The sequence below is a fragment of the Mauremys mutica genome, chromosome 2, assembly GCF_020497125.1.
Source record: "Mauremys mutica isolate MM-2020 ecotype Southern chromosome 2, ASM2049712v1, whole genome shotgun sequence".
Lineage (NCBI taxonomy): Eukaryota > Metazoa > Chordata > Testudines > Geoemydidae > Mauremys > Mauremys mutica.
Genome location: NC_059073.1, coordinates 276,131,637 through 276,155,378, shown reverse-complemented (window position 1 = coordinate 276,155,378; position 23,742 = coordinate 276,131,637). Strand labels below are relative to the sequence as shown.

At 41.3% G+C, this 23,742-nt stretch overlaps 1 protein-coding gene across 1 annotated transcript in view; it reads left to right on the top strand.

The window, feature by feature from the left end:
* Positions 1-13,227, top strand: part of UBE3C (ubiquitin protein ligase E3C) — a 177,909-nt gene extending 164,682 nt beyond the window's left edge. The window contains exon 23 of the mRNA XM_045006074.1: positions 12,467-13,227. Within this exon, the coding sequence (XP_044862009.1) occupies positions 12,467-12,637 (171 nt within the window). The 3' untranslated portion in view covers positions 12,638-13,227. The remainder of the gene's footprint in view (positions 1-12,466) is intronic.
* Positions 13,228-23,742: the final 10,515 nt, after the last annotated feature.

Genomic DNA, 23,742 nt, shown 5'->3' with positions numbered 1-23,742 from the left:
GCTTTGGATTCCAATTCCTCTAGAAGTTTGGGAATGTTCAGTGCTTGTCTTTAGTGAATATATTGTAAAGAATAGACTGTTGAATGTCAACACTGTAGTACAGTAATAGTAAATATGTTGTCAAACACTATAGTACTGTTCTGTCTAACAAATTAATACAAATCTGTGCTTATCTGGAATGTATAGACAGTCATCAGTGCAGACAATCACTTTCAAATAACATTGATATATTGCTCTCTTTTGCTCTTATCTTAGATGTATTGCTGAATTAACTTAATCTTAGGCTATACAGTTAATAACATTTCACATTATAAGGCAATTTGAGGTTATTTAACTAGCAATGGAGTGGCAAGTCATTTTTCATGTTTACTCGATAAATATAGGCATATGTACTAACGGCAGATGAATGCAAGTTCTGTGTCAAGTATGGCAATTCTTATCACTATTAGATTACAAAACATCTGTACTTATTTCTATTTAGGGTGGTGAGTGAGATAATTTTCTCGCTAAATAAATATTTCCAGAGCAGTTCTTAACATTATTTTCAGTAAGAACATTATTCAGTTCAGATGAGTGCAACAGCATGGAGATGAGGAAAATATATTTGGAGTTCTGCACACTTTCACCATACATGATATATTAAAATTAGATCTAAAAAACCTATGGTAAAAGAACTGTATGGTTTCAAAGTCAAGCACTAAGAAGTTAGGAAGTGTCTTAATTGAGGTTGCCTGTGCAACTTTAATTCAGCCTTCTTGTGTGTATGCATTATGATACGGGCTTTTATTACATGATCACATACTATTTTTTCCTCAGGACTTCTGCCCTACTCAGTGAATGAGTAATTATTTAATATTTCTTTTGATCACCATTCAGTGTGTGGCTCCAGGCACTCCATACAAGCCCCATCTTAGAAATGTCCGCAAGGAAGAGAATAATTCTAATAAATATAGAATTATTCATTTCCTAGTGGACATTTCTGTGGTGCTCTCACTGTAGTATCTGAGTGCTTCACAAATATTAATAAATTAATTCTCCCAACACTTCTGTGAGATTTGATGGTGCTATTGGTTTCCCCATTTTGCAGCTGGGGAACTGAGACACTAAGAGAGAGAGGCCAAAATTTTCCACTAATTTCGAGTGTTTTGTCACAGAGTGATACTAGCCCTTTACGAGGGAGCAGGGCCAGTGCACATGTGACTGGTCACCTGACCTCAGCTGAGCTGTAAAGAGGGCACCTAGGTATGGAAAGGGCGAGCCTGGGTGAGTCAAGCTGTGTCAGGAAAGGGGCAGAGAGAGTGGAAAAGGGGCCCTCACTGCCTGCTCCCTGGGACTAGGGAACCCTGGAGCAGCAGGACTGCCAGAGTTCCCTGGAGGGGAATCAGAAGGAACCTGAGAACTAAAAGGGCGAAAACCTCTGAGAACTGTAGCCGGAACTATATGTTTGAGGAACTATATGTTTGTTGATTTGACATTGTTTCGACAGTAAAACTGCATAAAAGGGACTGTGGTCATGGCAATGAGTCCTTAAGCTGGGGAGAAGCCCTTGTTACAGTGCTCAACTTGGGACACCTAGCGCTTGATTTTTTCCAAACTACTTCACATTTTTATAGCACTTTGTGTGTTCAAAGCACAGCTCCAGTCAATTTTTAGTTGCAGCTGTAAGTACACAGCACTTCTGCAGATCTGGCACCAGGTGTTTCACATTGGAAACCTGAGGAACTCACAATTAGTGGCCAGCTGTGAAAAGTTTGTTTTAAGGGACTTGTCCAGGTAAAGAATCTACTTCATTCAGTTTCTTTAATCATGAAATCATGAGGATTTCCTTAATCCTGTACTCTGTTGCCTCATTCACTATACAGCCCTGAGGACTGAATGAGGCCAGGATCCTGTGGAAAACTTATATGTGATCATGAAATTAAAGAAAAACATGTTTTGGCTGATACAGACTAACATGGCTAGTACTGTCAAACCTGTAATTAAAGACCGTATCATGATGCACAAAGGGCTAAATTAAGGTTGAACAAGCAACCTTAATTCTGGCATTTCCTAACGTTTGTGTGTTTGGCTTTGCAACCTAACATGGGGGATTTTTATGTTATTTCCTAATTTTAAAACATCTGGAAAAAACACATTCCATATGTAGAGTCATACTGACGCCTAACTTGGGTCATCAGCAGTGTTCAGATGCTTCAATCCATAGCACATACCTCTTACACTTGAAGTAATCAGGTTAACTGATGTCATCTGCTATGTGTATCCAGTCACTAGAGGCAGAGGGGGGAGACAATTTGCCAATGGGTTTCACAGCTTTTTGCTGACAGCAGAATAATATGAAAACTGAGGACCCCTGTTTTCAGTTCCATATTCTGCAGGTGTTCTCAAATGGCTATATAGACCCTTCATCTGTCCTTCACTGCTCCTATCAACCCATCCCCACTTCAGCTCCTCCACCTCTTCTCTTATCTAACATCTACTGGCTCTGCTTCCCCCAACCTCTCTGCACGGGTGTGTGACTGCTTCCTCCTCCTCACTTGCCTGAGTTCCAGTAGCAGGGGAGCACTGAGAGTGCAGGAGAGTCTCCCTGCTCCCAGTTCCAGTGCCAGATGTGGCTAGAAGAGGGGTGGGCAAACTTTTTGGCTTGAGGGCCACATTGGGGTTGCACAACTGTATGGAGGGTCAGGTAGGGAAAGCTGTGCCTCCCCAAACAGCCTGGCCCTCGCCCCCTCCCACTTCCTACCTCCTTACTGTCCCCTTCAGAACTCCGACCCATCCAACCCCCCCTGCTCCTTGTCCCCTGACTGCCCCCTCCCGGGATCCCCCGCCCCTAACCTCCCCCTCTTGGGACCCTACCCCCATCCAACCCCCCCCCCCGCTCCCTGTCCCCTGACTGCCCTACCCCCAACAGGCCCCCAGGACTCCCATGCCTATTCAACTGCCCCGTCCCCTGACTGCCCCCCAGGACTCCCTGCCCCTTATCCAACAACCCCTCGCTCCCTGCCCCCTTACTATGCTGCTCAGAGCACCAGTACTGGCAGCTGCGCCGCCCGGCCGGAGCCAGCCATACCACCCCGCAGTCTAGAGCACTGGAGCAGGCCGGCAGTTCTTGCAGCCACATTGCCCGGTAGGAGCTCGCAGCCACGCTGCCCAGAGCACTGGCGCCACGGGGAGCTGAGGCTGTGGGGGGTGGGGGGGGAGACAGCACGGGAGGGGCCGGGGGGCTAGCCTCCCCGGCCAGGAGCTCAAGGCCCAGGCAGGATGTTCTGGCCTGTGGGCCGTAGTTTGCCCACCTCTGGGCTAAAAGGAGCATTTGTGGGAAAAGTTTTGCTCCGTCCTGGGCTGTAGCATGCTCAGTGCGGACGGTATCTTGAAAGAATCGATCTGCCAAACTTAAGTCTCTACTGAGCATGTATAAACTGATTTTACAGAGGCTTGTAAGTGCCCAGATTCTGGCATATTTTCATGGAGAAAGCAAAAGGCATACCACTGATATCAGGGCAACTACTCTGCTAAATTTTAAGGGCTTTTTCTAAGGCATGGTGACACTAGAACATCTTAACAAAATGGTTGTAAGAATTTAACAACATAATTTTCCCTGGCCTCATTCTCAGCAATGGCTGAACCATTGTGGCTGAAATGCTCCAAAACGTTCAGCATGACACGGATACAGTCTGCCTGTGGAACTCCTTGCCAGAGGATGTTGTGAAGGCCAAGACTATAACAGGGTTCAAAAAAGAACTAGATACATTCATGGAGGATAGGTCCAACAATGGCTATTAGCCAGGATGGGCAGGAATGGTGTCCCTAGCCTGTTTGCCAGAAGCTGGGAATGGGCAACAGGGGATGGATCACTCGATGATTACCTGCCCTGTTCATTCCCTCTGGGGCACCTGGCATTGGCCATTGTCGGAAGACTGGGCTAGATGGACCTTTGGTCTGACCCAGTATGGCCGTTCTTATGTTCTTACGTTATACACAGCATGTAAAATTTCTGCCAAACTAACCATTTATGTTAAATTATAAGTAACTGCAGCAGGGTCTTATAGTGGGAAGTGTTGGGCAACTGTAAGGAGAAGCAGCATTACTAGCTTCACTTACAAAATGTTTATTTTACTTTATTTTTACCCACACATGTGGCATATACTACACAGTATGTGATAATTACAATGTGTGATCATTTGAAACTCACACCATGAGTGGTCTTGGGCTGTCCCCCTCATCTACTGTATTCAGATCTGGGCTCAAGTACACCAGGATGGTAGCAAGGTATCCAGTGAGACTCCTCATATATGGTTAGTTATTTGTAAAGCCCTCAAAAACTGCTGTCAGTACCCCCAATTGTCTGCAATTGTATGGTAAATTAGTTGCAACATTATTCTAGTCCCAAGACCACTCCAGATGGTACCAGTGAAAGCAGAGATTAGACTCGGAGGAGATGAGACTCAAGGTGTATAGGACAGGACACAATTAAAACTGGCCATACACCAAAGGAAAACATAATAAAAGAGAGAGAGAAATGCACCAAATCGCCACTTGTTTTTCTAACAAAGGGGAAAAGGGGAGGGAGGGAGACTAGTCAGCAAAAGCAGGAGGAACAGATTGACAAGCACTGAAGCAGCCTATGAGATGTAAGGAAAGATGTGGAATGTGAATCCAAAGAGATCAGTGCTCAAGGAGAGGCTTTAGAACCCCTGTGTAACTGGGTCACGTGTGAAAGGCAGGAGAGCAGCTCGGGGGCTGTTGGCTGTAGCATGGCCGTGCTGTGCCAGAGGAGAATGGGCGGCTTAGAATAGTCAAGGGCAGCATGGTCAAACACCTCAGCAAGGAGTTGGAGTTAATTGTAGAACTGAACTACAAGCCATGCCCCACACAGTTGCTCTGGCAGTAGGAAGTACAGCAAAATATATTGCTGCTTTATGTGGGCAGCGCTGAGCACCAGCCAGTTCCAGCACTTGAGGGGTGCATGGATTGGCTAGCAGTAGCCCCCTACCAAGTAGGGCATGCCATTGGCATCATGGGGCTCCCCAGCCACCCAAGAGAAGTGGGCTGCTCATAACTGTGCCCCAGCAATCTAGTGCTAGCTGCTAAGGCCCTTATAAATGCCCTCAAGTTGTAAATGAATACCGGAAAAGGGAATAGGCAATGTCTGTTGGCATGAGTGTTCATATAGTGGTAGCCTATGATTAATGTTTGTACAGTGCTCGCAAGATGAAAAGCACTGTGTACTGTAAGTGCTAAGTATTATTAGCAGTCAAATGAGTATATGAGTTTGTTATAAAAAAAAATTGCAATATGTTGAGAGTTGAAATAATGCAAAATGTCCTCAGTAATTAATTGTTCTATAGTTGTATTAAAATAGATATTAAATTTTGCTATTAAGAACACAATCACTAGCACTCAGACTCTAAAATCTTGTACGTACTGCATTGTGGAACCTTCACTTTTGCTATAGTTCATATTTATTTAAGAGAAGGGATCGTTTCAGAGTTCATAGCTTATAAATAGCACAGTCTGGGTTAACAGCATTTTAAAATTATTAGAACTCTTAGTGCCAGATTATCGGACTCAGACTAACATTTGCTAAAGCTAATTAAAGTTTAATAAGTTTAATAAATGTGATTGTTACAGACAAAAAAATCATTAAAGTGCGGTTGAAAATTGTTAAGTTCCAATCAGGTCACATAATAAATTGATGATACTTCTTACTTCCAAACTGTTGCAGCTTCCCGTTGTAGAGTATTCAATTATGCAACAAATGGTGCCCTTGGTGTGACATTTCAATATAGAACTTCATTTTTTACATTTTTAAAGCTTAAAGTAGGAAAATTCAATTAGCATTTTGAAAAGAACACTAAAATTGCAGCATTTTAGCTGTGAAACACATTTTAAGGCCTCCATTTAAACAATAATTTAACTTAAAATCTCATTGACCTCCTGCTTTAGGGTGGTGGGTTTTTTTGTTTTTTTTTTACAATTTCTAAAACCTGATGATCTATTTTAGCTCAGCCAAGCATTTGTTGAAATTAATATTCCCTTGCCAATGAAAGCAGAGCATTAGGTGTAACAAATAAATGTCCTCTGCATCCCCATTTGTCTTGGCGAGATAAACTTGATTTCTTAAAGAAATTACAAAAATATACATGAAATAAAACCTCAGATATTTGCTCAGTATATCATAGAATCATAGAAGACCAACCCAAATTTGGCTAGTTTCTACCTTATGGGTTTTATATGTAGGTACATAAGAACTACATGATTCTGTGGTATACTACATGATTCTGTGGTACTCTGCATCTTAAAAAGCACAGAAGTGTATGGTCCTTAAAATAAAATATTATGCATCTTGTCTGGATAATATTATGTCTCATTAATAGACAATTTTAGGTCCCAGTCCTGCAAAAATGTACATATGTGCTTAATTTTACATATGCACATACTGCCATTGTCCTCATTAGGACAACTCATGTGTATGTGCATACAGTTCAGTACATGCAAAAAGATCAGGACCTTAGACTGCAAACTCTTTGGGTCCAGGACTGTCTTTAATCTGTGTCTTGGATAGCATTAGAGACACTGTCAGAATTTAGCAAATAAAATAATATTTACATGTCCTGACTTATGTGCAGTAGGAAGATTAAGTTGTTTGGTAATGTGCTTGGTATGTGCTTTCTGGCCATATTTATTTTGCCTATTCTAACTGTACTAAAAAATAATCTGAGGACCGAGGAGGAGGTTGAACGTTGTTTTTTGTATGAAATTCAGGTTGTAGTCTGAGACAGATGGTCACATGGTAATATAACATTTAACCAATGTTTATTTGTGGCATGGCTACTCCTTAATCCAGCCTTGGCTTCATACAATGTGGGGTAACACATTAATGTCAATGTAGAGAGAATTGAAATTTAATTTGAAAGAAAAAGTTTATTTTAGATTTATATACAAATTCTAACTTGTAAGACTTGCTTAACTAAACTCTATAGAAAATCCATTTGACTGTTAGCAAGAGAAGAAGGGTCTTTTATTTTTGTTAGAGATCTTCATCTATATAAGGGTATCAAGGAAAAACATGAAGCAATAAGGAAAATAACAAAAGAAGTGTAATTCAAAGAAGAAATCTTGTACTTTATGCAATGCAAAGTGGGCTGAACAGGCCCAAGGACCCAGCCCATTATGCTTGCCCCCACCTCTGCTGGTGGTTTTTAGCTTCCAATCAGAGCTGAGCAAATAATGGATTTTTTTAGTTCGGGAAGTGGGCAAGGAGAGAGGCAGGCAAACTGAAAATACAAAAATATTCCTGTTCAGTTTGGACCAAATCCTTTTCCTCAAAGTTTTTGTTGAAACAAAAACTTAAAACAGTTTCATTTTGAGATGACTTGAAACAGAGATTGGACTTCTTTTGAGTTTTCATTTCGAATCGGTGGTTTCAGATGTTTTTCATCTTTTATTGATGTGTGTGTTTTTTTTGTTTTGTTTTTAATTGGCCATTTAAAATACCATTTCAAATTGAAAAGTTTAAACAAAACATTTCAAAATAGTCTAAATGAAACTTTTAAATTCTTTCAAAAACTTTTTTTTCTTCGGGGGTGGGGGGAAGTGGGTGTCATCTGAAACCCTTTGCCAAAATCTACTTGAACAGATTTTAGGACCCAAGAAATGCTTTTATCTATGGAAAACTATTAGCAATTTTTTTTAATATTTTTTTTTTTACTCAGCTCTGCTCCCAATGCTTAACACTGGTGCATTTTCAGTAAGTATACAAGTGTTATGAAATTCCAGTGCCCAGCTCCAAGTGTACAAATTCTGTTGTGATGGGGAAATAACAGGAATTGTGCATGCTTGGAAGACTTTGTAAGGCGAGCCTATACTTAATTGTACCTAAGATTTCTGTAAATAATTTCTTAGTTGCAAATAAATCAAAGACCTCTTTCTGCATGCTACTATATTTTAAATTTTCATGTTTCACTGTTTGTGGAACCAGATATTTGCATAATATAGCATGTGAACAATAACACAGCTAGCTACCCTCCTCCCCCCCATGCTGGGCCTTAAGACCTTATGTTTTCTACAATATGGCCATGATTATTATTTTTATTTTTTTTTGCCATACCTATTTGGGCATGCTTTTAGGGCAACCAAGGGAACATAAAAACAGCCATACTGGGTCATATCAATGGTCCCAATAGCCTGTCTCTGACAGTGGCCAGGGTCATATGCATCTGAGGGAATGAACAGAACAGGGCAATTTCAAGGGATCTATCCTCTATCGTCCAGTCTAAGGGTCTGGCAGCTGGAGTATGAGAGACAGCTGGAGCATGGGGTTGCATCTCCGACTGTCTTGGCTAATAGCCATTAATGGACCTTTCTTCCGTGAACGTATCTAATTCTTTTTTGAACGCAGTTATACTTTTGGCCTTCACAACATTCCATGGCAACGATTTTCACAGGTTGACTATGTGTTGTATGAAGAAGTACTTCCTTTTGTTTGTTTTAAATCTGCTGCCTATTAATTTCATCGGGTGACCCCTGATTCTTGTGTTATGTGAAGGGATAAATAACACTTCCTTATCTGACAGGTTTCAGAGTAGCAGCCTGTATCTGCAAAAAGAACAGGAGTACTTGTGGCACCTTAGAGACTAAGTATGCTCAAATAAATTTGTTAGTCTCTAAGGTGCCACAAGTACTCCATTTCCTTATTTGCTTTCTCCATACCATTCATGTTTCATAGACCTCTGTCATATCACCCCCCCCAGCTGTCTCTTTTTTAAGCTGAATATTCCTATCTTTTTAATCTCTCCTCATATTGAAGCTGTTCTATACCGTAATCCTTTTTGTTGCCCTTCTCTGCATCTTTTCCTGTTCTCATATATCTTTTTTGAGACGAGGTGACCAGAATTCCATGAAGTATTCAAGGTGTGGGTGTACCGTGGATTTATAGAGTGGCATTATTATAGTTACTATCTGATTACCTATCCCTTTCCTAATGGTTCCTGACATTCTGTTAGCTTTTCTGAGTGCCACTGCACATTTAGCAGATGTTTTTAGAGAACTGTCCACAATGTCTCTAAGATCTCTTTCTTGAGTAGTTAAATTAACAGTTAATTTAGACCCCATCATTTTGTATGTATAGTTGGGATTATTTTTTCCAATGTGCATTACTTTGCTTTAATCAACATTGAATTTCATCTGCCATGTTGTCACCCAGGTTAGTGAGATCCCTTTGTAATTCTTCACAGTCAGCTTTGGACTTAACTGTCCTGAGTAAATTTCTACCATCTGCAAATTGTCACCTCACTGTTCATCCCTTTTTCTGGATCATTTATGAATAGGTTGAACAGCACAGGTACCAGTACGCATCCTGGGGGAACCCTGCTTTTTACCTCTCTCCATTGTGAAAACTGACCATTTGTTCCTACTCTTTCTTTCCTATCTTTTAACCGCTTATCCATGAGGGGACCTTCCCTTTTATCCCATGACTGCTTAGTTTGTTTAGGAGCCCTTGGTGAGAGACCTTCTCAAAGGGTTTCTGAAAGTCCAGGCATGCTATATCAACTGGATCACCCTTGTCCACATACTTCTTGACTCCTTCAGAGAATTATAATAGTTTGATGAGGCATAATTTCACTGTACAAAAGCCAGGTTGATTCTTCCCAACATACCATGTTTATCTATGCATCTGATAATTTGTTCTTTACTATGGTTTCAACCATTTTGCCCGGTACTGAAGTTAGGTTTACCTGCCTGTAATTGCCAGGATCACCTCTGGAGCCTTTTTGAACAATAGACCTTGCATTAACTATCTGCCACTCATCTGGTACAGAGGCTGATTTAAGTGATAAGTTACATATCACAGTTAGTAGTTCTGCAATTTCATATTTGAGTTTCTTCAGAACTCTTGGGTGAGTACCATCTGGTCCTGGTGACTTATTACTGTCTAATTTATCAGTTTGTTCCAAAACCTCTGCTAGTGATACAGTAACTCCTCACTTAACGTCGTCCCAGTTAACATTGTTTTGTTATGTCACTGCTCTATTAGAGAACATGCTCGTTTAAAGTTGCGCAATGCTCCCTTCTAACTTTGTTTGGCAGCCGCCTGCTTTCTCCTCTGCTTGCAGGAAGAGCAGCTGTTGGAGCTAGCTGGTGGGGGCTTGTAACCAGGATGGGCCGGCAGCCCCCTATCAGCTCCCTTAGTTCCCTGTGCGACAGCCGCCCAGCAGGCTACCAATTGCCGGGAAGTTCAGATGTCCCTCCCCTCACTGCCGTGTGCTGCTCCTGCCCTCTGCATTGGAGCTGCTCCCAGGAGCCTCCTGCTTGCTGGGGACGGGGAGGGGAGGAAGAGGGATCTGATGTCAGGGTGTACCCCATCTCCACAGAGCAGGGAGGGACATGACAGGGCTCAGGACGGAGGGAGCTTGCTGGCAGCAGCTGCTGTCTCAACTTGCTGATCTACTTTAAAAGGCAGTGTACTTAGAGTGGGGTCAGCATACTTGAAGGGCCAATGCGTGTGTGTGTCTCTCTCTCTCTCTCACACGCTGTGTGTGGCGTGCTCTCTCTCTCTGACACACACACACGGCACTTTGGAAAGTGGTGCGCTCCAGTGGGAAAGCGTGGGTTCATCATCACTGTTCAGGTTCCACAGGGAGTGTTTGCAGCCACTGTCATGTGTCTCTTGTGTCTCCTCCCTCCATTTGTGCTGTCTTGTAGAGTGTGAGGCTACATCAGTGGCTCTCAAACGTTTGTACTGGTGACCTCTTTCACCAGTGCAGCCTCTGAGTGCAACCCCCCTTATAAATTAAAAACGCTTTTTAATATATTTAACACCATTATAAATGCTGCAGCAAAGCAGGGTTTGGGGTGGAGGTTGACAGCTCGTAACCCCCCTGTAATAACCTCGCGACCCCTTGAGGGGTCCCGATCCGCAGTTTGAGAACCCCTGGGCTACATTAACAACAATGTATTATCCTTGAGGTTTCAACCGAGTGCTAGTTCATCATTTAGCAACAAGGCATTCCCTGGGAAATATTCCACCCTCTGACTCCACCACCTCAACCAAGCTTCACAGTTATCATTGCTGTGTACAGTATTCAATTGTTTGTTTAAAACTTATACTGTGTGTGTGTGTTTGTGTGTATGTGTGTGTGTGTGTGTGTGTATATATATATATATATATATATATATAAAAAAATATGAATGTCTTTTGTCTGGCAAAAAAAAATTCCCTGGAACCTAACTCCCCCCATTTACATTAATTCTTATGGGGAAATTGGATTAACTTAACATCGTTACGCTTAAAGTATCATTTTTCAGGAACATAACTACAAGGTTAAGCAAGGAGTTACTGTACCTCAATGTAGGCCAGTTCCTCAGATTTGTCACCTGTAAAATATGGCTCTGATTCCCCTTTTTGAAGTTAAATGCTACTGTGGTGGGTTTCTTTGGCATTTCCCCCCCTACAAGTGTGTTAAATTTAATTACATTATGGTCATTATTACAAGCAATTCAGCGATACTCATCTCTTGGACCAGATCCTGTGCGCCACTTAGGTCTAAATCAAGAATTTCCTCCCCCGTTGTGGGTTCCAGGACTAGCTGCTCCAAGAAGTAGTCATTTAATGTGTCTGAAAATTTTATTTCTGCATCCCTTCCTGACGTGACGTGTACTCAGTCAGTATGAGGATAATTGAAATCCCCCGTTGTTATTGCATTTTCTGCCTTTATAGCCTCTCTAATCTCCCTGAGCATTTCACAGTCACCAGTACCAGCCTGCTCAGGTGGTCGATAGAATATTCTTATTGCTATACTCTTATTGTTCAAGCATGGAATTCCTATCCATACAGATTCCATGGTACAGTTTTATTTATTAAAGATTTTTACTTTATTTGATTCTACTTTCTTTCACCAACAGGGCTGCTCTCCCCACAAATGCAACCTATTCTGCCATCCCTATATATTTTGTACCCTTACCATTGATTATCCTCAGTCCACCAAGTTTTTGTGATGCCTATTATATCAATATCTTCATTTAATGCCAAACACTCTAGTTCACCCACCTTTGTATTTAGACTTCTAATATTTGTCTATAAGAACTTCTACATATTGTCAATATTCAGTTGCTTGCCTTCATGTTATATTTAAATAGGACTTTTTTACATTTGACTGACCTCACAGCTCCTACCTGTACTTTACCAACTTCATTCCAATCCTCTTTATTAGGATATAGAGTTCCCCCTTTAATAAATTCATCCCTAACAGATGTCACTGCCTGAAGCTTGTGCTCCTCCGCACCTGTTGGCTTTCCCCCAGCCCTTTGTTTAAAAAATCCTCTATGACCTATTTAAACATTTGGAAATGCCATTGAAACAGACTTAAATTCTAATTGCTCCTTGCCCAGAAGTTTGTGGATTATCATGGAATTATTTTTTAGCCTGGGTGTATCTATCTTAATTTTTTCCTTTTTTTGTATTTTCCAGGAGTTATATCCTGCATTTTGCATTCACAATGGAGGATCTGACCTAGACAGGCTACCCACTGCCAGTACCTGCATGAACTTGCTGAAACTTCCTGAGTTTTATGATGAAAACCTTATGCGGAGCAAACTTCTTTACGCCATTGAATGTGCTGCTGGATTTGAGCTGAGCTGAGTTGAACTGAGGTTTAAACAGAAGCTCTGCAGAGGAACTAACCAGTGCCTACTCCATAAGCAGCACCCGTACCCAAGCAGATGAAGGGAACTCAGTCTAGGTTTCTGCAGCTCTCATTTCTTATCAGATACCCTCAAATAGGTTTCATTTTTAAATACACAATTTGTTAGTTAAGTGTCATTAAACTTACATTGGCACTGCTTTATTATGACTCAAAATAATGAATGCTGTGTGCAGTGTGGTTGGGGTTTGTGTTTATGCCAAGCAAGAGCACATTTAACGAACAGTGACATCTCAGTGAAATTAACCAAAGATGAAGCTTTGGCTTTGTGCTGTTCAAATATAAATAATTCTACAAGCTGGCAATAAAGTTGTGTGTAGTGCAGCACGTTGGGATAAGAGAGGTCTTAACATCCTGTTATAAATCTTTAGAGGGAAGTAGATGTTTGCAGATATCCCAGAACTGAGAGATTGAAAACGCTTGTTACTGATAACCCCACATCTTTTCTCATGTGGTAGAATTGTTTACAAAACTTAGTTGTTGCAATTAAAACAGAATGGATTTGTTTTAAACTACCATCTCTTGAGCTGTGCTGCTGGATTTGAGCTGAGCTGAGTTATTGAGATATTTTATTTGTGCTTTCTGAAATATCTTCAAGAAATTGGATTTGCATGATTATTTTTAAGTTCTACCTTTGGCCGTGTCATGATCCGCTGGACATTGTCATAAACAGATGAGACTACCCATGCTTTTCTCTGTTCTGTTTCTGTCTCTCCTTTGTGCCTGTAAAGATTTTTTTTTTAATGTATCAAACTCCTATGGCATACACAGTACATACAGTAGTCATGACTTTGGAAAAAATATACTTGTAACAACTATTAAAAGTATTTCAACCAAAGCATCAGGCTTTATCTTTTATATCTGAAGCCTGCAGTGTTCACATTCCTTCTCCCTATCATTTCTCTTCATCTTAAATACCATGTATGTGCTGTAGAAACTTGTCTTAATTCATTATTTTTGTGACTAAGCAGCTTTTGCATCCATCTGGCTCTTAGCAGTTCTGCTCAGACAAGTAGGTGGGAACATGTTGCTTAACATAATTTGATTGCCAAGGGAAAAATTGGATTCATATGAAAGGAATCAGTTATCTAATAATAGGTACATCACTGAGTCAAGATTTGTGTTCACATTTAATTTGCATTCAATTAAAAAAATAATTATAAGTCAAACTATAAGATGCGTAAATGTGCATCCTTTCTGGTTTTTAATAATAACTAACAAAAAAACAGAATTTACAGACATTATGCTAAAACTATTTTGCTGTCACTGGAAGCTCTGTTGGGTTTCGTATTTAATAAGCAGGAACCAGCAATATACTTTTAAATGTGGAGAAACTGAGTGGTTTTAAGGTGTTTACTAGTATCAGTATAAAATGTATAATTTCCTAATTTGGGTAATAAATGAAGTGTTAAAATACTATTTGTAGTCTTGATGTACAGAAATAAAATAATTGTTTTCTTTTTGGTTTTGCTTTAGGCTGTTTTATTTGTTAAATGTTACAAACCCAACATATCCTTTACGTAAAAATTGGTTTCTTGTATATTTTTCTACATAAATTATGGAACAGAAAACTGAAAAGAGGTCAGTGATAGTATTACTGCCTCCTCTTAAAAGCAAAACCTGAGCATTTCCTTTAGATAACATTATTTATTTTCCAACCCACTACTTAAAATATTTTGAAAATATTTTTCAATTGAATTCATTTGCTACAATTTGATAGTGTCATGTTTGTATGTTGTAAAATGCAAATTAAATTTTTTCTATTAAATATTCACATTTCCAAGATTGTGTTGGAGTCATGCCACATAACAATGGTTGGTAATGTGTACATTTTGTTATTTTATAAAGAGACCCTAACACACACCCATTCCTAGACATCGACACAAGTACTGGTGGAACAGAGACTGGGGTAGGCATGAGATTACAGGAAGAGGAACAGTATACTTTATAGATGTGACTATATGACTATAAATATAAAAATATTGTTGCAGGAGAATGTGACTACAAGCTTTGTAGACCATTAAGAAATATTCCACATAATCAGTTTTTTCTGTAGATTTGGTATTTAATCCTCAATCATTTTGGTTTTTAGCCTTTTCTACACATGAAGGGGGAAATCCTGAACCTGCTCCAAACTTTCCTTAGAGTTAAAATTTGCTTAAATGGGAGCAGAATTTGGTCCTTGCTCCCATTTATCTCAATGGGAATTTCACCATTGATTTCAGTTGGATCAAAATTTGACCAGGGTCTGTATGTAAAAAGGGAGAATACATCCACATTCCTGTTAGGTGTATCCCATGTAACTCTTCTGCCAGTTGGAGTTGGCAGCAACAAGGGCCAGGTTCAATATCTAGGGGTTCCTTTTCAACAATACAACACAGAACTGGCTCGAGCCCCCACCCAGTAACCTGGGAAAATTACACATCACCCCCTAGACGTCTCTGAGAGGCAATACTTCCCCACTCACAAGCACAGAGTCTGAGGGTAGAAAAGAAACTTTGAATAAAAGGAGGGAAGTAACCTGGCATTAATTTGGGAAGACGCCACAAGCAGGATTCATAAACACAAAACCATAAGCAAATGACCCACCCCAGAGTATGTTGAGCAGTGTCCTTTTGCCTCAGGTTCTTAAGTCCAGCAACCAAAGGCTCCTTTTACATGCCCCTCGCTCCACCGCATCCCACTCACAGTTGTCATTGGTCAGTGAAGACCCAGAGTTCAGAGGTGCATCTGCATGAGCTCTCAGGGCGGGACATCTTGGTTGCCCTGCTGTCTGGACACTTCCTCTGGCATCAGCTGCCTTGCTGGCCGCTCGCCTCCACACCCTCAGGGATGTCATAAAATCCCACCATTTAACACAGCTCTCAGAGTGATTTTAGCGGTGTTAGTGGGGAAGCCTCAGTGCTAGTGCAGACTGGGAAGTCTCTTGCATCACAGACACTGTCCCAAAGCAGGCCTAATGCTTAGGCCGGGTTATCCATGATTTCAGCTCTGTTGGTGTGCAACAAGACTCTCAACTGAGTCTTAATCAGCTCTGTTATTACACACGGGAGAGAGAAAGAGTCAAATAGACAGGGCACACACCACCAGGTACAAGTACTTGTCCTCACCCTCTCTCAGCTCCCCTGGGCTTTGGCACCCATGTCTCCTGCCTACCACATGCATTTTAGTTGAGGGTGAGTCCCTCTATCAGGGTATGTCAAGCACAGTTCAGCTGCCCTTGATTCACACATCCAGGATACCATCCCTTTAGTACCCCTACCCCAACAGCAAAGTGACTTTTGACCCAACACCAGCCAAAAGTGATCATTTGGGCAAAACAGCCCCATCATGCTGAGCACCTCGGCAGCATGGGTGTGCCCATGCAAACAAGGTCGGCTCCTGAAGTCCCCTTCCTCTGCTCATCACTAGATGTCAGGGGAGAGCTCATTCAGACCCTGCTTACACCCATAATTAAAATAAAATTAGTTTACTGGTGCTGTTGGCAGTAGTCTGGACAATTTTTCAGCATCTCTTAAAGCAAATCTAATATCAGTTTCCTAATCTGAACCACAAAAGGGTTTGGAATTCACAGTGAGCAGTTTGGGAAGTACAATGAGCTAATGCTGAACTTCAGTCTGTTTAAACCAAAAACTATTCGTAAAATGTTAGTGGGCAGCTGTGATCATTTCCTACCGGATGAAAAATGACACAACACTCAGACAAAACAGGAACATTGTTTTTCTTGGGTCATTTTTGTGAGAAGTGAAATGATGTTTGTTCTGTATTTATTTATAATTATACAAAACAAATGTAGGTGTATACCTAAATCTGTGTGAATAATAGCCCCGATGTAAAAGCTTGTGTTAATATTTTTCTGTTTTCTATGACAATTTGCCTCTAATTAAAGGAGAGGAAGAAATGAATATGCTGTGTAGACACAGAGCAAGATATCTATATTTTTATTTAACTTAGATTTTGAGAATAAAGTAATTTTGACTTTTCTTGAAAGTTTTCAGCAACATTTTATTTTGTTTTTGGAGTAAATCTGGTCACTTTCAGAACACATGAAATTTTCCAAGCTAAGGTTATATGAGACTAAGGGTATGGCTACACTGGCGAGTTGCAGCGCTGGAAAGCCTCCACCAGTGCTGCAATTAGTAAGTGGCCACACCTGCAGGGCACTTCCAGCGCTGCAACTCCCTGGCTGCAGCGCTGGCCGTACACCTCACTCAGCATGGGGAATAAGGATTCCAGCACTGGTGCTGCAGCGCTGGTCATCAAGTGTGGCCACACACCAGCGCTGTGATTGGCCTCCAGGGTATAAGGATGTATCCCAGAATGCTTTTATAAATTACTCTCTTTGTTTTGTTATGCAGCCTCTCTTTGTTTTGTTATGAACGAGCTCCGATCGGAGCTCCGGAGCTCCGTTGCTTATCTAAAAAACAGAGCTCCTGTTTGCTGTGATCATCTGTACCTGGCTGTAAACAATCAAATGAGAGGCAGGGAGGGAGTGAAACAGCGGGGAGTCGTGTTGGCTGCAGGCTGTTTGCAATTAAGAGTTAAGACTAAGGGGTCGGAAACATGTTCTGATTTTTCAATGCAGGAAGCTAAACACACAGTGTTGGCTCCAAAAATCCCCTCTCCCTTTGCCCCCGCTCCCTGTCACACTAGACCCCACTCCACCCCCCTTTTTTGAAAAGCACGTTGCGGCCACTTGAACGCTGGGATAGCTGCCCATAATGCATCACTCCCAACAGCGCTGCAAATACTGCAAATGTGGCCACACACCAGCGCTGGTAGCTGTGAGTGTGGCCACACACCAGCGCTGGCCCTGCACAGCTGGATGACCAGCGCTGCAAACTACCAGCGCTGCAAACCGTAAGTGTAGCCATACCCCAAAACAGAGCTTCATAATGTGGAAGTTGTGCCCTATAATGAGGTGGAGGCTGCTACAGCTCTATGATTCTCTGAGGCTGTGACAAAATTGCACACATCTAGCATAAAGCCTGTGACCTTATTCTCATGTTCAAAAATTCCCAAGTACACCATCAGCCAAACTGTGTCTTGTTGGCTTTGTTTTGTTTGCATATCTTTGAAAAACAAGCCTAAACATCAATGATCCCCTTTTTAAACAGCTTATCCTATACCATTAGGAAGAACAAAACCCTCCTTCGGTGAATGGAAGCATGAGAGAGAGAGCACTCATTGTAGAGGATGTTACCCTTTGAAGAAGCAAGCACAGGAATGAATTCTCACAGAACTTCAAGAAGTTCTATTTTAGCTCTTAAGAAGATATGCCTTTGGAGTTTACGTTTTTCTGCCTGTTTCTTTTCCTTCATGCTCGTCTTGCTGTTCTCTTAACTTAGACCCCACTGTTTCACAATATTAATAGGTTCCATGTGGTATGCTAGTTAGAGAATGGTTTTCAAGAGCTCGTCAAATTTGTTTTGGGTTTTTTATCCTGCAGAGGCCATCACCTGCCAGCAAAAATGTAGCTAGCTGCAAAAGTTTTCAAGAATTGATCTTGAGCCTTTTCAGAACCTAGCTGAAATTAGTGTGGGTCAGGGACATAGAGCCATGAACCCGCAAACTCTCATATGCATGCTTAACGCTCTGCTAGCTGAGTATTCCCATTGAAGCCAGTGAGACTACTCCCATGCGTAGTGATAAGTATGTGTGTATTTGCAGTATCTGTAATCTCATGACCGAGCCAGCAGAAGCTTGAATTTTAAGCCAGGGCTTCCCTGGGGCTCTTCGATCCTGCCACTGCTTCCTGGATTATTGTATGAACCGCTGGGGCAGAGATGGGGAGTGTTGTTTTTAAACTATCATGTGATGTTGGAAGTTTAGATTTCCTATTAAGCCAAATTCAAACCTGGTGTGAATTCTGTGACTCAACTGTCCGTAGTAGCTGGTGTCAGGACTGCCCGTTACAGCATCTGGGAGTAAAAAAGAGAAGAAGCTGTTTGGGAGGAAATATTTAGGTGAGCCACTGAACAAATGGGAACAACATTACAGGGTCATATGAACTTGATCGCAGGCCACGCTGTGGAAGCGATAAGGGCAGCTGAAGACATTCGGAGGATTAGCTGATTCCTAAAAAGAAATGGAAGCAGTTTTATTCTTCCAGTTTCAAAACTTCCTGCCCTATGGGGCGTTGGGTTGCTATAAAATGTTTCTGATTTTTTTCCCTTGTTTTTGCCACGATTCAATAGCTGTTTCCATTTTTATCAGAACTAATCGGTATCCCTTGCTGCCAATTGCTTAAGACAAAATTCTCTCTCTTTATCTCAGTGAAATGTCACCTGCAACACTAGTAACTTCCCTGTAAGAGTCACACATTACTTCTGGAAATCTGTTCAGACAATAAATCTGCTGTCTCTGCGGCATAGAGGGAAAAAGTAGATCATTGGCATAACAATATGAGGAGGCATTTCACTGGCTGGCATCCATTCCACCCATCCGAATGAGGCCTCTTTTGGTTATTTATTTAGCAGGACATAATCAAAGTATTCACTGAAACTTAAACTATTTAGGCCTTCACAGATGTTTTGCACAAATGCTTTAACTAAACTGAATGTGTATCATATTTGATCTTGGCTCCTGTGCAGATTATACATGGAAACTTGGAAAAGCAGCATTCCTAGCATAGTAGGGCCCCAATCTTTGGGGCTCCTTAGGACTGGAATAAAAACAAACCATCCTCATGAATTAGGGGGCTACGATGGAAAACAGAACGGCGTAAATACCCTGCAGAGCACAGTTTCAGCTACTGGCGAGGCTCTAGCCTCAAATCCTTTTCCCTAAATTTTATTATGGCAGAGCCCCATCTGTGGAACAGGAAACCTGTTTATTTCTGGTCTCTTAATCCTTGTACCTTTAAGGATAACTACAGTGATCACCTTTAATATCTTGTTCATGCGAAACTGTATACTTAAAAAAAAAACTCTCAGAAATTTTCATAAAGGTTTTTAGAATTACCTGCATCTCTTTCAGTATTTCCTGTGTGATTGTGAATGGTGCTGGTATTTTACAGAGAAGTGCCATTTTGTTGTTGTTTCCTAGGATAGTATATGGACAAATGACTGGAGGAGAATTGTGTGGGTTTCTAGGATGGGATTTTTTTTGTAATATACATACAGGGCAGAGATCCAGTACTTTCAGTTAATCTTCAGTGAAACACAAATATCCTGCCCATTTAAAGGAAAAGTGAATAGCAGGACAGCAACCAATGGGAGCCTAGTCATGAATTGAGAGCACCGCTGTGCTACTGAAACTCCACTCTTAACTAGATCAGCTCCTTCCAATAGTGGCTACTATTCTTTCCGACCTGTCACAGGTCAGGTAACCTAACCACGCATTCTATAAAGGTGTCTAAAAACAAATAACTGAATATGAGAACAGCCATACTGGGTCAGACCAAAGGTCCATCTAGCCCAGTATCCTGTCTTCTGACAGTGGCCAATGCCAGGTGCCTCAGAGGGAAGGAACAGAACAGGGAATCATCAAGTGATCCATCCCGTCACCCATTCCCAGTTTCTGGAAAACTGAGGCTAGGGACACCATCCCTGCTCATCCTCGCTAATAGCCATTGATGGACCTACCCTCCATGAATTTATCTAGTTCCTTTTTTAATCGTATTGTAGTCTTGGCCTTCATAACATCCTCTGGCAAAGAGTTCCACAGGTTGACTGTGTGTTGTGTGAAAAAATGCTTCCATTTCTTGTTTTAAACCTGCTGCTTATTAATTTCATTTGGTGACTCCTAGTTCTTGTGTTATGAAAAGGAGTAAATAACACTTCCTTATTTACTTTCTCCACACCAGTCATGGTTTTATAGACCTCCATCATATCTCTCTAGTTGTCTCTTTTCCAAGCTGAAAAGTCCCGGTCTTATTAATCACTCTTCATATGGAAGCCGTTCCATACCCCTAATCATTTTTGTTGCCCTTTTTTGAACCTTTTCCAATTCCAATATACCTTTTTTGATATGGGGCGACCACATCTGCATGCAATATTCAAGATGTGGGCATACCATGGATTTATATAAAGGCAATATGATATTTTCTGTCTTATTATCTCTCCCTTTCTTAATGATTTCCAACGTTCTGTTCGCTTTTTTGACTGCCACTGCACATTGAGTGGATGTTTTCAGAGAACTATCCACAATGACTCCAAGAGTTCTTTCTTGGGGTATAAATTAGCTGTTACCACTCATCATTTTATATGTATAGTTGGGAATATGTTTCCCAATGTGCATTAATTTGCATTCATCAACACTGAATTTCATCTGCCATTTTGTTGCCCAGTCACCCAGTTTTGAGAGATCCTTTTGTGGCTCTTCACAGTCTGCATGGGACTTAACTATCTTGAGTAGCTTTGTATCATCTGCAAATTTCACCACCTCACTGTTTACCCCTTTTTCCAGATAATTTATGAATATGTTGAACAGGACTGGTCCCAGAACCAGACCCCTGGGGGACACCACTATTTACCACTCTCCATTCTGAAAACTGACCATTTATTCCTACCACTTGTTTCCTATCTTTTAGCCAATTAATCCATGAGAGGACCTTCCCCCTTATCCCATGACAGCTTACTCTGCTTAAGAGCCTTTGGTGAGGGACCTTGTCAAAGTTTTTCTGAAAATCTAAGTACACTATATCCACTGGATCCCCCTTGTCCACATGCTTGTTGACCCCCCTCAAAGAATTCTAGTAGATTGGTGAGGCTTGATTTCCCTTTACAAAAACCATGTTGACTCTTCCCCAACAAATTATGTTCATCTATGTGTCTGACAATTTTGTTCTTTACTGAAACCAAAAAGGTTCTAAAAATACGGGGCTAGTTCCTCAGTTGCTGTAACTGGACATCATTGGTGGAACTCTGTCAATTTACACAAGCTGAGGATCTGACCCTGTGAGTAAGAACAAATGTGAGATTAAGGGATAACCATGGTGATTTGACTAACCTCTTACCATAGGAGAATCCTGGTCATTTTCAAGCCTTGCTAGGGCTCAGGATTGATGAAGGAGGCAAAGTGCTGCAGAGACAGTTTGTAAATACTCCATGTAATACTATCAATTGATCAAAAAACTCTACAGAATTAACTAATCTCTGGTGTGGGCCTATGGATAAGAGAGGAAATCATAGATCAAGTTAATGAAAGTGGAATGTTCAGCATAATTGCTGATGAAGCTCTGCATGCAACTAATAAGGAACCACTGCCAGATCGGTGGATAATCCACAGCAGCAATTCTCAAACTGGTCCACAGACGAGGTTTGATCAGTGGAGTCCCTGCTGGTGCCCAGTGGAAAACTCCCAGGGCACACATGGATGGCTGTTCTTGCTTGAGTTGTGTCAACAAACATCCATTCAATCTAGGCTCTTAGGTCCAGACCCTCAAAGGTATTTAAATTCCTAACTTCCATTGATTTCACTATGCATTGTTGTTGTAGCAATGGAAATTAGGAGCCCAAATACCTCTGGGGATCTGGGCCTGAATTACAAAGAGGAGTCTGGATGTATGTAAACGCAGCTGGATTCAAGAGAAGTTGCTGAGCAGCATGTATTAATATAGTTCTGATGAAAAATTTGTAGAGAAGCTTAGGAGACTAGCATGAAAGCTGCTTATTTCTTCTTTTCCTTTTTGTGCTTTAAATATTTCTGTTGAGTCTGTTTGGAGTCTGAAATGTTCAGTGTACCACCAATGTTTCAGACCTAATTGTTTCTGATAAGCTATCAACAAGAAGTTGGGGGAGGGATAGCTCAGTGGTTTGAGCATTGGCCTGCTAAACCCAGGGTTGTGAGTTCAATCCTTGAGGGGGCCACTTAGGGAGCAGGGGCAAAATCAGTATTTGGTCCTACTAGTGAAGGCAGGGGGCTGGACTTGATGACCTTTCAAGGTCCCTTCCAGTTCTAGGAGATAGGGTATCTCCATTTAAAAAAATAAAAAGTTAATGGCAGTGTTTAATTAAATGATACTTTCCAGAATTGCTTTGCTGGTTTTACTATATTTAACTTTAAGAATAGTCTTTGATGCATCTCCTAGCCTTTTGCTAATTCCAAAAATAACTGCTATCTGTAAATAGAAAAACTAGATGCATTAAGCAGCATGCAAGAAAGGCCATAATCATTACTATGTCAGGAGTACTATATTAATATGTCTCTAATGTAGCCTTTTCCCAACATTTCTTCAATTCTGTTGGGTTTATCCATATATGACCTTCATATATCATAAAAATTAATCCAGAAAGCTGGGAACTATGTGAGTGGCTTATACCTCATGGAATGAAGCCACATTATTTTCATGATAGCGCAACACCCGTCATTTTAAGTGCTGACATCAGGTGAAAAAGTTATAGACCCGAGTACCAAATTTTTTTATTCTACAGTAATAGGGATTTATTTCCTATGACTAAAGGCTATTTTCTCCTGAGGCATGGAGGAGTAACTTCTTCTCCCAAAAGGATGCTCCTTTGTTGTGACTGTCATAGGTACCAGCTGAGTGCCCCCACTAGACAACTTAAAGAACCCTGCCAAGTGTTTTAAGAGTCAACAGCTTTAATGGAACCCAGCGACTGCCTCAGTCTTGGGGTCCCTAGGTGCACAGCCAGGATGCAGATCCTCTGTCTGGCACCCCCTCCTCAGAGTTGGAACTCACCCTTCCCTTTGGAGTCCTTGGGGACCATCTGTTTTCAGGGAAGTAAGCAGTGCTCCTCCTCCCCTCCCTGTCTCAACTGGCAGTGGCACCTACCTGCTGGCTTACTCCTTCCTTCTCTTGAACTGAAGAAAAATGTCCCTAAAAAGAGCAGCTCCTGCCCGTTTATAACGTTCAGTAGCCTCTGTCAGCAGACTAGAGACCCCTGCCAGCTGATTTTGTGCCCCTGAAAGTTCTTCTGGTTGGGAGCCAGTCTACTGTTTAGAGCTGTTCCCTTTCAGTGGGACAGCACTTTAAGTCAACAACCATCTTTTGTTATTCTTTTGCCACCAGCTTTTGGAATTTCAGTCCAAAATGGAGGCAAATAGCTAGCCGAGAAGACAGAGGCATATTTGGCTGATG